This window comes from Osmerus eperlanus, chromosome 20 (genome assembly GCF_963692335.1).
Source record: "Osmerus eperlanus chromosome 20, fOsmEpe2.1, whole genome shotgun sequence".
Lineage (NCBI taxonomy): Eukaryota > Metazoa > Chordata > Actinopteri > Osmeriformes > Osmeridae > Osmerus > Osmerus eperlanus.
The window spans coordinates 8721549-8731544 of NC_085037.1; the positions used below are offsets into that span (position 1 = coordinate 8721549).

At 47.2% G+C, this 9996-nt stretch overlaps 2 protein-coding genes across 3 annotated transcripts in view; one reads left to right on the forward strand and one right to left on the reverse strand.

The window, feature by feature from the left end:
* Window positions 1-2: 2 nt before the first annotated feature.
* Window positions 3-5238, reverse strand: si:dkey-166k12.1 (solute carrier family 22 member 13). 2 transcript variants are annotated; one of them, XM_062487057.1, is made up of 10 exons: window positions 4499-5238; window positions 4099-4202; window positions 3693-3847; window positions 3163-3331; window positions 2898-3012; window positions 2711-2817; window positions 2365-2576; window positions 2075-2183; window positions 1662-1874; window positions 3-1364 (listed from the first exon to the last, which is right to left on the reverse strand). In XM_062487057.1, exons 1-10 carry the CDS (start codon window positions 4838-4840, stop codon window positions 1265-1267), a joined length of 1626 nt encoding a protein of 541 aa, XP_062343041.1. In that variant the 5' UTR covers window positions 4841-5238; the 3' UTR covers window positions 3-1264. The 2 variants fall into 2 exon arrangements, with proteins under 2 accessions (XP_062343041.1, XP_062343042.1); XM_062487058.1 differs by having other exon boundaries at window positions 6-1364; window positions 3163-3250.
* Window positions 5239-9559: 4321 nt separating this feature from the next.
* Window positions 9560-9996, forward strand: part of trak1b (trafficking protein, kinesin binding 1b) — an 8303-nt gene continuing 7866 nt past the window's right edge. The window contains exon 1 of the mRNA XM_062446075.1: window positions 9560-9582. Coding sequence (XP_062302059.1) covers window positions 9560-9582 — 23 coding nt within the window. The remainder of the gene's footprint in view (window positions 9583-9996) is intronic.

Below are 9996 nucleotides of genomic sequence, written 5' to 3' on the forward strand. Positions count from 1 at the left end.
ATACAGTGTTAAAATGTTTTACAACCACACTAGTAACAATGACATTTCAGTACGTACAAATATGCTTCAGTATCACATTATCAAATGTTTATAACAAACTCATCAACACAAGTAATCAACCTGTTACAAAATGAACGCTAATTTACTAAGTCCAACAAGCCTGTAGAAAGCTGTGCAGGACACTCACCCCAAAAGGCCTTATATTTGTATAAAATCATTGGGTGTGGAAAGTGGTGAGTTTTCATGCATCTTGTCAATCAGTATTTTCAAACCAGGAGAGGTAAATGGGTTTAAAAAGTGAGCCAAGCTCTGATAAAGTTTTTGATTTTCACTCTAAACACTCTTAACCTAACCCATGCCTATCGATGTCAGAACTTACTTACAAAAACCTGCCAAGTAATGCTACAGTAGAGCTATGTAAAGTACAGGCCACTCTAATGCTTACGTTAGAGCTACATCACAGGACACAGACACAGTAGAAATCACAACAGTACACGTAGTCTCTTCAAAAGTTCACTTGTAAGAGCTAAAAGCTAGAAAAGATTAAAAACAGGCAGCTGTTTTGTCAGAAAAATCTACAGCATAGATATACCAAAATATAAACACTGATACATTGTTATCAGACCCTACAGGTCCAGGATTGGCACACAAGATTATGTCATGACAGTTATTGATTTTTTTAAATAAATGCTGTATGTTTACACCATTCGGGTGTATCCAGGGACTTGAAAACGGCCAACTGTGAATGAAACACAACATCTCAAATTAGGAACATCAGTCTGTTTTTGTAATGAGAAATAATGTCCTCTTGTCCTTTGTGATTCTCAAAAGGTGCTTGGTGTGATCTCTTAACCAATAGGATCACACCCATTCACTCAACCATTCGGATGCTTTCTCAGCAGCTAGTCCTTCAATCAGCACCTCAATGGTACTTTGCTGGCAGTTGTCCAAGTTGGCTGAGTGTGTGTGAAGTGCCTGCGTTTAAGATATTTACAACACAAAAATAACGACGGGCAGAAAGAAAGTCATGGTTTTCAGCCATTTCAAATACGTGTTTTTTTCTGTGTGGGAAAACACAGATGGACAAACTTTGGCAGTGACACACTGATTTCTTTGTGTATTTATGGACATATGAAAATGTGTGTTTGTTGTTCTTCAGCTTGCATTGCATTGTGCACATTAGGACCTTTGTATTGTTTGTTGTTGCATAGCACATATAAGGAATGGAGTAGAGTGCGTGTACATGGGTGACAGGGTTTAATGATCAGGAGTTTGTTGCTAGGTGCTCCAGTTCCTGCCCCTCAGTGCTGCCTGTGGATTGGCCCAGATCCCCACAATCTCCTGGGCTCTCCTTAGGGGGAGTCCTGGTAAAGACACAAACAAGCACACTGTGGGCTGTAACTGCTAAAAACATCCACTGCGCAAACACTGTTGGTCTCTGGTAAGGTCAGACAGGGCTGGGGACTGAATGGGGGCCTTGTCTCAAACCGAAACCCTAGCGCTAGTCTGAGGACTGCTAATTTCCACTAAGAATCAATGAGTTGTCCGTGCTTTATTGGTCTTGTCTGACACATTGGTACCCATAGGCTCCAAAAATGCATCAGAGAGGATTTTTGATAGTGTTTTGACCCAGGACCAGATACAGATCTGATAGACATTACCTGGTGTCCCAGGTCTCAGCGTCCTCCACCGTGTCGGGCAGGGGTCTGTTGGCGGTCTCGGGCAGTGCCAAGGCTAGGACAGCGCCCAGGAGCGGGGCAGTACCAAAGATGAGCATGGGGGTAGAGGGGCTCCGGGTGTGTAGCATGTTGATGATCGGGGCCAACACACCACCCATCCTGGCAAACATACTGGACACGCCTATCCCTGTCTGCCTGTGGGTACACAAACAAAAATACACACACACACACACACAACATAGATTTTTACAGTTCTCATGGAAGATTATGAAATAAAAGGTCATTTTACCCAGTGTGTAGACTCTGTAAAGCATCTGGAAGTCTAATATATTATTCTTATTCTTAAGGATGAAATCATTATTCGGAGAGATGGCAGTGTTTCCAGGTTCACCTACCTGAGCACCGTGGGGAACAGCTCGGCAGAGTAAACGTAGATGACGGCGAAAGAGGCGGTGATCCCAAACTTCCCCACCATCGCCAGGGCAGTCCTCAGGTTAGAGTGCTCTTAGGAGGGGAGGGAGAGGAGGAAGAAGGGAAGAGGGATGGATAGCACAAAGGCGGATGTGGAGAAGGAATATGGATCGGACGTTTAAAAATGTCCTGCAGGTACAGAGACACACACATTTGAATTCTACTCACTCTATTGATCCTGAAGGAAAACACATTGAACACACACAAAGAGTACCTTCTGGAACCAGGAGTGTTAGTAAACAAGCCGCTCCGCCCAGGGCCAGAAATGCACTCTGGGAAAGGCGGCGGCTAAAGGGTAGGAAGAGGAGGACCAATGACCGGGCTGGGATTTCGATCACTCCAAACACAAACTGGGTGAGATAGAGATCCGTCCCTAGCCTTGACACGCCCAGAGACAGTCCGTAGTACACCAACACATTCACAAACCTGCAGAAAGGAAAGAAGAGGAGGGAGAGGTGAGGGAGTCACACACACACACATGTAAACACTCAAAGATATGAGCGAAAAGAAAACATCCTCGTGGTCATATAGCAGTATACTGAGAAAAACAAACATATTACCAAACATAAAACAAGATGAGAGCTCTCTTCCTCATCTGGGGTGTTCGTACAAGATCTGCTGCAGAAAAACTCTGCCTCCCTCGAGCTGCCATTTGACACCTTTCCACCTGACACACACACACACCTGCATTAGATGGACACTGAGAGAGTGTATTGTGTGTGGGCAAGTGTGTGTGTGTGTTGGTACCTGTACTGTAGGAGGGAATTCTCGTCCATTAACTAAGGCTGCCTTGCGCAGGAGAGCAATGGCCTCCTCTTGCCTGTCATTGGCTAGCAACCACCTGGCCGAGTTAGGTAGTACCCTGGGAGGGAGAGAAACAGTCAGTTAGAAAGAGATAAGGGAGATAGGCGTAAACGGTTGAAGAAGTGTTAGCATGTTCAATGTGGGTGTGACCATGTTTGGTTTAGACACGCTGTGTGTGTGGTGGTTGATGTGTGTGTGTCCTCCTCACCATATATAGAAGATCAGCAGAAAGCCAGGTGCTGATATTGCCAGCTGTAGCTTTCTCCAGTCGCGAATGAGGAAAGCTATACCTGCCACTAGCATGTAACCAAACCCAAAGGCATAGTCAGTGATTATACCAGCCAGCATGCGTCTCTTAGTGCAGGTCCATTCGGTACCTGTGAAGAGAAGGGGGTTGTGGGGGGTCAGGGAGAGGGGAGAGGGGGGAGTGGGAGAGGTACAGTCAGGGGACAAAGAAAGGGATTGGCAGGGGGCGAGCTGGGTTTGAAGCTGCTTGGGGTTTGGAGCTAGGAGAGAGGGAGTGAGGGAGGGATTAGCCATGGGATTTCTGGGAATTGGACAAGACGTGTGACAGATTTGATTTAGAGATCGCAAATGGTTCGAACGAGCGACATCTCATTACAACATGAAACATTACACTGAGTGTGTGTGTGTATTAGAGGCGTCCATGGATATGAGAGGCCTGCATGGACATGCGTACGTGTGTTTTCGGTGTGTTGACGCGACCGGTGTGTGTACCCAGTACGAAGGCGTTGATAATAACTCCTGATATGGAGGTGCCCACGATGAAGCGCAGCACCACGTAGACGGGGAAGTTGGGAGCGAAGGCGACGGCCACGCCGAACACAGTCTGTAGGGCCAGGGACAGGAGCAGGGAGAAACGCCGACCGTACCTGAGAGAGAGAGAGAGAGAGAGAGAGAGAGAGAGAGAGAGAGAGAGAGAGAGAGATGAACAAAAAAAAGAGAGAGAGAGAGTAACACAGGCAACGTATAGTGAGACCAAGAAAGACAGAGACACATATGTGAGATAGATATGACATGTGACGCTGTGTCTGTGATCCCAGTCAGATGTCCAAGGTGAAAGGTCAGAGAAGGGAGAGGGTGGGAGGGAGGTGGTGAGGTGGGGTATTCCTGGCCCACAAACCTGTCAGCCATGGCGCCGAACAGCACAGCCCCCACCAGCAGGCCAAACATGTAGATAGAGGAGCCCAGACTGTTCAAGCCTGCCTGGTCACACACCAAGTCCCACTATGGAGAACGCACACAGGAACATTGTGGTGAGTGACACTGTGTGTGTCAATTCGAGTTCTGGAACAAGGAGAAAATAAAACATTCCTGCAAGTTCCAGTGGGCAAGTCCTCTAAAAAGCTGTCCATTAAGTGTTCCATGTTATTCTTTTGGTGTAATGAAACTAAACGTGTACACCACAACTAGCCCTACATTGTGATTTGAATACACTACACACTAGACACTCACGGACGTGAACGATATCCTTAAAGACTTTCTCCAGACCAGTTCCACAACAGTTCATTGATTTACTTTACCTCCGTGACTGTTGTACTCTCGAAAACATCTTTGCTGTACACCCATCCATGCTCGCATGGGGCAGCCGTATTCCGATTCCCAAGATAGCCCATGGCAAAGCAGGATGATTCTGCGAGCGGGTCCGGGATGCTGAGGTTCAGGTTGTTAACGGCTACGGATGAAAGATTGCCTGGAACTGAACTCGAGGTCCCCCGGCATCTGTGGGGCGGTGTAGCCCCAGTAAAGATGCTCACCATCATGTGAAACGCAAGCAGGATCTGGGGCAGGCATATCCACACATACAGAATTTTTTGGTACTTTTCAAAACCTCCCACCGCCGAAAGAATCTGATCAAAATTCATCTTGTTATTTAGGCAAATTATAGCTCTTTAAAATAGACTGCAGTCTGGAAACGCGAACAGACTCCCACTAAAACAAATAGAACGTCAACGATAAGGATGCCAGTAGTTCATATGCAGACTTATATGTAGATACCAAAAACCTATAGGTGTTGGTGAGAACGAGCGGAAAGTGGAAAGGAGCACTGTCAAAAATAATCCGCGGTGTGCCAGATAATGGGCAGATACCATCATCCTCTATGAGGTTTCCACATGGAACACGAGAACCAAGACGCAAACACTTTCTACCTCCTCTTTAGTTGTCCATGTTCACAGTTTAAAACCCCCCAGTAAAAACCCTAACTTCAACCCATGTGGTTGTTCTAACTTGTTCTTCATTCACCCACAAAGAAAAACATTTGCGCGCACGCGTAATAGCCTTTTTATGTAATTTCATATCGCCAAACATGAAGCGCTCGAAGGGTAACAGATTAACTAGCTAGTATATAATAGCACATCTATAATCGCATAGATAAAATAGAAAACAAATGAGTCTACAAATATGACACACAAAAAAGGTTATTTTATTACACTGTTTTGGAATGCCTTGTTTCCCATGCTGCCGTGTTACAAAACATGAGAGCCACGGGAGATGACCGACGACCAATCGTAGCGCACAAAGAAGGATGCTCAGGTTCGGTGGCGCGCAAATTGAGTGCATCAGATTGTTTCCCAGGGTCTGTCATTATGATATGATTTTTTATTTGTAACAGCAAATATTTGACACTGCAGGATCGTGTTTTTTGTTGAAGCATGCTCTACAGAGGATATAAGAAGACATTAAATTGGCATCATTTGGAAGTGGTGCTTCACGCGGCCCTATAAGAGGCCGTTTAGGAAATCATTCAGCCTGTCCCTTACACAAACACCTGAAACACAACGTATTGTGTCTTGCCAAAATATGCACCCCCAACTCTGACTAGGAAAGTGCCACATGCATGAAACTTACTCTTGTTACTCATACTAGTAATTACATGGGGTGCATTTCAGGGCAGGGCTGTATTGTTTCTGTCCTGTTTGTGTAAGGACAGTCTGAATGATTTCCTAAACGGCCTCTCATAAGGACCAGTTAACACACGTACAAACATTCCAGTGATGGTTGGGATGCTGTTATTCGAGGCACTATGGTGACACCTTGTGGTGATAAGTGGAACTAGACATACCCAGATGGAGCCCTACAGGAAAGGCCCCTGTTGGCAAATCACAGCTGGAAACATTCTTGTAATCAGCCTTTTGACTGAACCTGAACCTAAGTACATATGCAGCTCAGGATGTTGGACCAATAGAAGAGTGCATTTTGTTACTCAAGTGGGCGCAGGCAGATGGAAGGACGGAACCGTTTTGGTTTAAAACACAGCCAAGTGTGACCAGACAATGATTTCTTTGTGTCCCCAACTCACACACTTCATTCAGTCAGTGGAGGGTAAGTGGCAGGTGGCATCCACAGCCATGCCATGCCGCGTCATGCAGCGCCCACTCTCTCTCTCTCTCTCTCTCTCTCTCCTCTCTCTCTCTCTCTCTCTCTCTCTCTCTCTCTCTCTCTCTCTCTCTCTCTCTCTCTCTCTCTCTCTCTCTCTCTCTCTCTCTCTCTCTCTCTCTCTCTCCTCTCTCTCTCTCCCTGCTTATCTTCCTAACACACACACACACCCCCACACACACACACATACATACATACATAAACACACATAAATGTAACGAACAAGAAGTGAGACAGAGAATCGCAGCGCAGATGATCAAGTCAGTTAAACGTCATTTATCTTTATTCACACAATTCTGTATATAACAAATTTGCGAGAACAGCGTAGAACAGTGCACTTTGCTGTGCGTTTGTGACGTCACGAACGGATCGGTCGGTGTTTCGGTAATAGCGGGGCAGAGAAAGGGAGGAAGAGAGAGAGAGATGGCTGTAGGGAAGGGAGCGTGGAATGGGTCAGATTCGAGTTTTGGAATAAATCTAACGTGACCTTGACTGTAGAGATTTGTCATCGAGGTGCAGTCTGGAAAAAGAACGGTCAACTGGTCATCAAAGAACGAGGCCAGGATACTCATTTTACCGCGTGATCACCACCGGTAATGTATCGCATCCAATTGAACTGACGCTGTCTGCTGTCGCCGGGGATTTGCTGTTGGAAGATTTGAGGAATCGGTCATCAGCATTTTTTATCCTGTGAGTGACCGCATTTGACATTTTACGAACAACGTGTAACCTCGTTTTGTCAATTGTATTCACGTAATTTCTTCGAACTACATGCCGTACGGTCATAGAACTCCTTTCCTACAGTTATGAATGCGGTAATTTTGTAACCATTTTACAATGTTGTCCTTGTATGTGAGAGACAAGCCGCATCAGTGACGCGACATCACGATGTAACGGAAGCCCACCCTCAGAGAAGATACAAATCATAAATGTCGCATGCTCGGGTTTTATAACTGTTCGTTGCAATGCTGCAGGCTACTGAGCAGAATTAGCTACATTGTGTCTTACAGAGGCGAACGTGGCTCAGACCTCACCGCAAATGAACAGCTAGATATTGTACGGTATAGCAACATGGCATTAGGCGTGCTTTTGCTTTCTAGAGTAGTGGTAACCCCAGGGGGGTAACCCAGCTTTAACCCCAGGGGCAGGGCCCACTGTTGACCCATTCATTTCAATCAAGTGTGCTGAAGCAGCGAAACATCTCCAACATGCAGGACAGTGTTGAAGACCACTGTTGTAGAAGGACCCAGAACTGACATTACCGTACACCAGCAGTGTTTGTAATACTGTGATGCTGATAGTCATAGATGCAGCATCGACCAGGGGATGGTTTCGATTGAGGTGGAAGGCATGTTTACAGAGACGTCGAGCTGGACATTTGCCTCCTAACCCCCCCACTCTGGTTCGATAGTCAAATCATATATAATGTTCCATCCTCTATAAGAAGGTTATGTAAAGAGGATATTGAAAGGTACATGTGCCAGACAGGTTCACCCCTACATAGTGATGTGTTTGTGTGAGAATGTGGTATGGAAACACCCACTGTAGCCCAAAGCCCGTAGTAATATCAGGCCGGTGTTTCTTGTTATGATCATCTAATAGGTCTGTGTCCAGGTGTCTATCATGTTCTGTAGTGGAAACACACCAAGTAGCTCTTAGTACAGCAAACTGCAGTGTGGAGACACACACACACACACACATGTACAAACAACACCCACACACACACATACACACACATGTACACACAACCTCCTCCTGTCTCATCTCTCTCTGCTACCCAGGTCTATATTTAGGCTGCTCCCCCATCTAGTGACTCTGTGATCCCAACCTTTCACTAATCTCACACTTTACGCTGAGGTGATTTCAGCACTGGATCCCTCTACTGTATCTACTGTAACGTCAATACTGCAGAGCTGTAGAGTCTATACTGTAGGAGTCAGGACTGCAAGGTCAGGCCACTACAGTACTGCTGGTCTATAACCAGAGGACACATGCACAGTAAGTTTGCACACGACACACACACACACACACACAGGCACGTCGCACACACATTAACCACTCATGCCAGGCAGCACAGTGCAGTCAGCTTTTTTATATTTTCAGCTTTGAAAGAGAACAAAGAGAGTTCAAAATGGTTTACGTAGAGGGGTAATGTTGCTGTTTGTGTGCCTCTTTCTCTCTCTCATTTCTCTCTTTTTCCATCTTCCTCCCCTTTTCTTTGTTTCAGGCCCAGACAGCCACTTCCCATTGCCTCCCCTCAGGATCCTGCTAGCTCGGCGGGTGAATCTCCAGCTCCACAGGCCCATGGCCCAGTTCCTCTGCCCCGGGTAAAAGGTTAGCCAAGCTGGCCGCCCCAGACTCCTCCCTGCCCCTGGCCCCAGACCCAGAACCAGCCCCGGAGCTTGGCCTGTTCACCAGCCAGGAGCAGCAGTATGTGAGCGAGGGGGAACCAGCCAGCCCAACACACACCCGGCTCCTCCACACTGCAGGGACGCCAGAGACCATCACAGGTGTGTGTGTGTTGCCCCGCTCTCTCTACCCCCTGTCTCTCGCTACCTCCCTCTCTCTCTACCCCCTGTCTCTCTCTACCTCCCTCTCTCTCTACCCCTGTCTCTCTCTACCTCCCTCTCTCTCTACCCCCTGTCTCTCTCTACCTCCCTCTCTCTCTACCCCCTGTCTCTCTCTACCTCCCTCTCTCTCTACCCCCTGTCTCTCGCTACCTCCCTCTCTCTCTTACCCCCTGTCTCTCTCTACCATCCCTCTCTCTCTACCCCCTGTCTCTCTCTACCTCCCTCTTTCTCTACCCCCTGTCTCTCTCTAACCTCCCTCTCTCTCTACCCCCTGTCTCTCTCTACCTCCCTCTCTCTCTACCCCCTGTCTCTCTCTACCTCCTCTCTCTCTACCCCCTGTCTCTCTCTACCTCCCTCTCTCTCTACCCCCTGTCTCTCTCTACCTCCCTCTCTCTCTACCCCCTGCTCTCTCTCTACCTCCCTCTCTCTCTACCCCCTGTCTCTCTCTACCTCCCTCTCTCTCTACCCCCTGTCTCTCTCTACCTCCCTCTCTCTCTACCCCGTCTCTCTGCCCCGCTCTCTCTACCCCTGTCTCTCTCTACCCCTCTCTCTCTACCCCCCTCTCTCTACCTCCCTCTCTCTCTACCCCCTGTCTCACACACACTCCGGTGCATATGTTCACACACACAGTGCATCATGCAAGAGAACATTTGTGTGGGGTTACCGAAACCTAGTGTGTGTGTGTGTGTGTGTGTGTGGATTAAAAGATAGGCAGAGGAAAATACACTAAATAACTGGAGAAAGTTCACTTCTATGAGAAAGTTCTTGAGGGAAACAAATGTGTTTTTACTAAACACCACTAGATGGCACATACTACGTCTTTTAGTGCGCTAAGTAAACATAATACAATCTCTCTCTCTCTCTCTCTCTCTCTCTCGCTCTCGCTCTCGCTCTCTCTCTCTCTCTCTCTCTCTCTCTCTCTCTCTCTCTCTCTCTCTCTCTCTCTCCTCTCTCTCTCTCTCTCTCTCTCTCTCTCTCTCTCTCTCTCTCTCTCTCTCTCTCTCTCTCTCTCTCTCTCTCTCTCTCTCTCTCTCTCTCTCTCTCTCTCTCTCTCTCTCTCTCTCTCTCTCTCT

Bases quoted from the DNA above. Each gene is read 5' to 3' on its own strand.
- si:dkey-166k12.1 (XM_062487057.1), bottom strand. From the start codon at position 4,840: ATGAATTTTGATCAGATTCTTTCGGCGGTGGGAGGTTTTGAAAAGTAC. The intron at 4,203-4,498 runs GTAAAGTAAATC...CGTTCTCCATAG, and splicing joins AGAGTACAACAGTCACGGAG to TGGGACTTGGTGTGTGACCA. The intron at 2,184-2,364 runs GTACTCTTTGTG...TCCCCTCCTAAG, and splicing joins AACACTCCTGGTTCCAGAAG to AGCACTCTAACCTGAGGACT.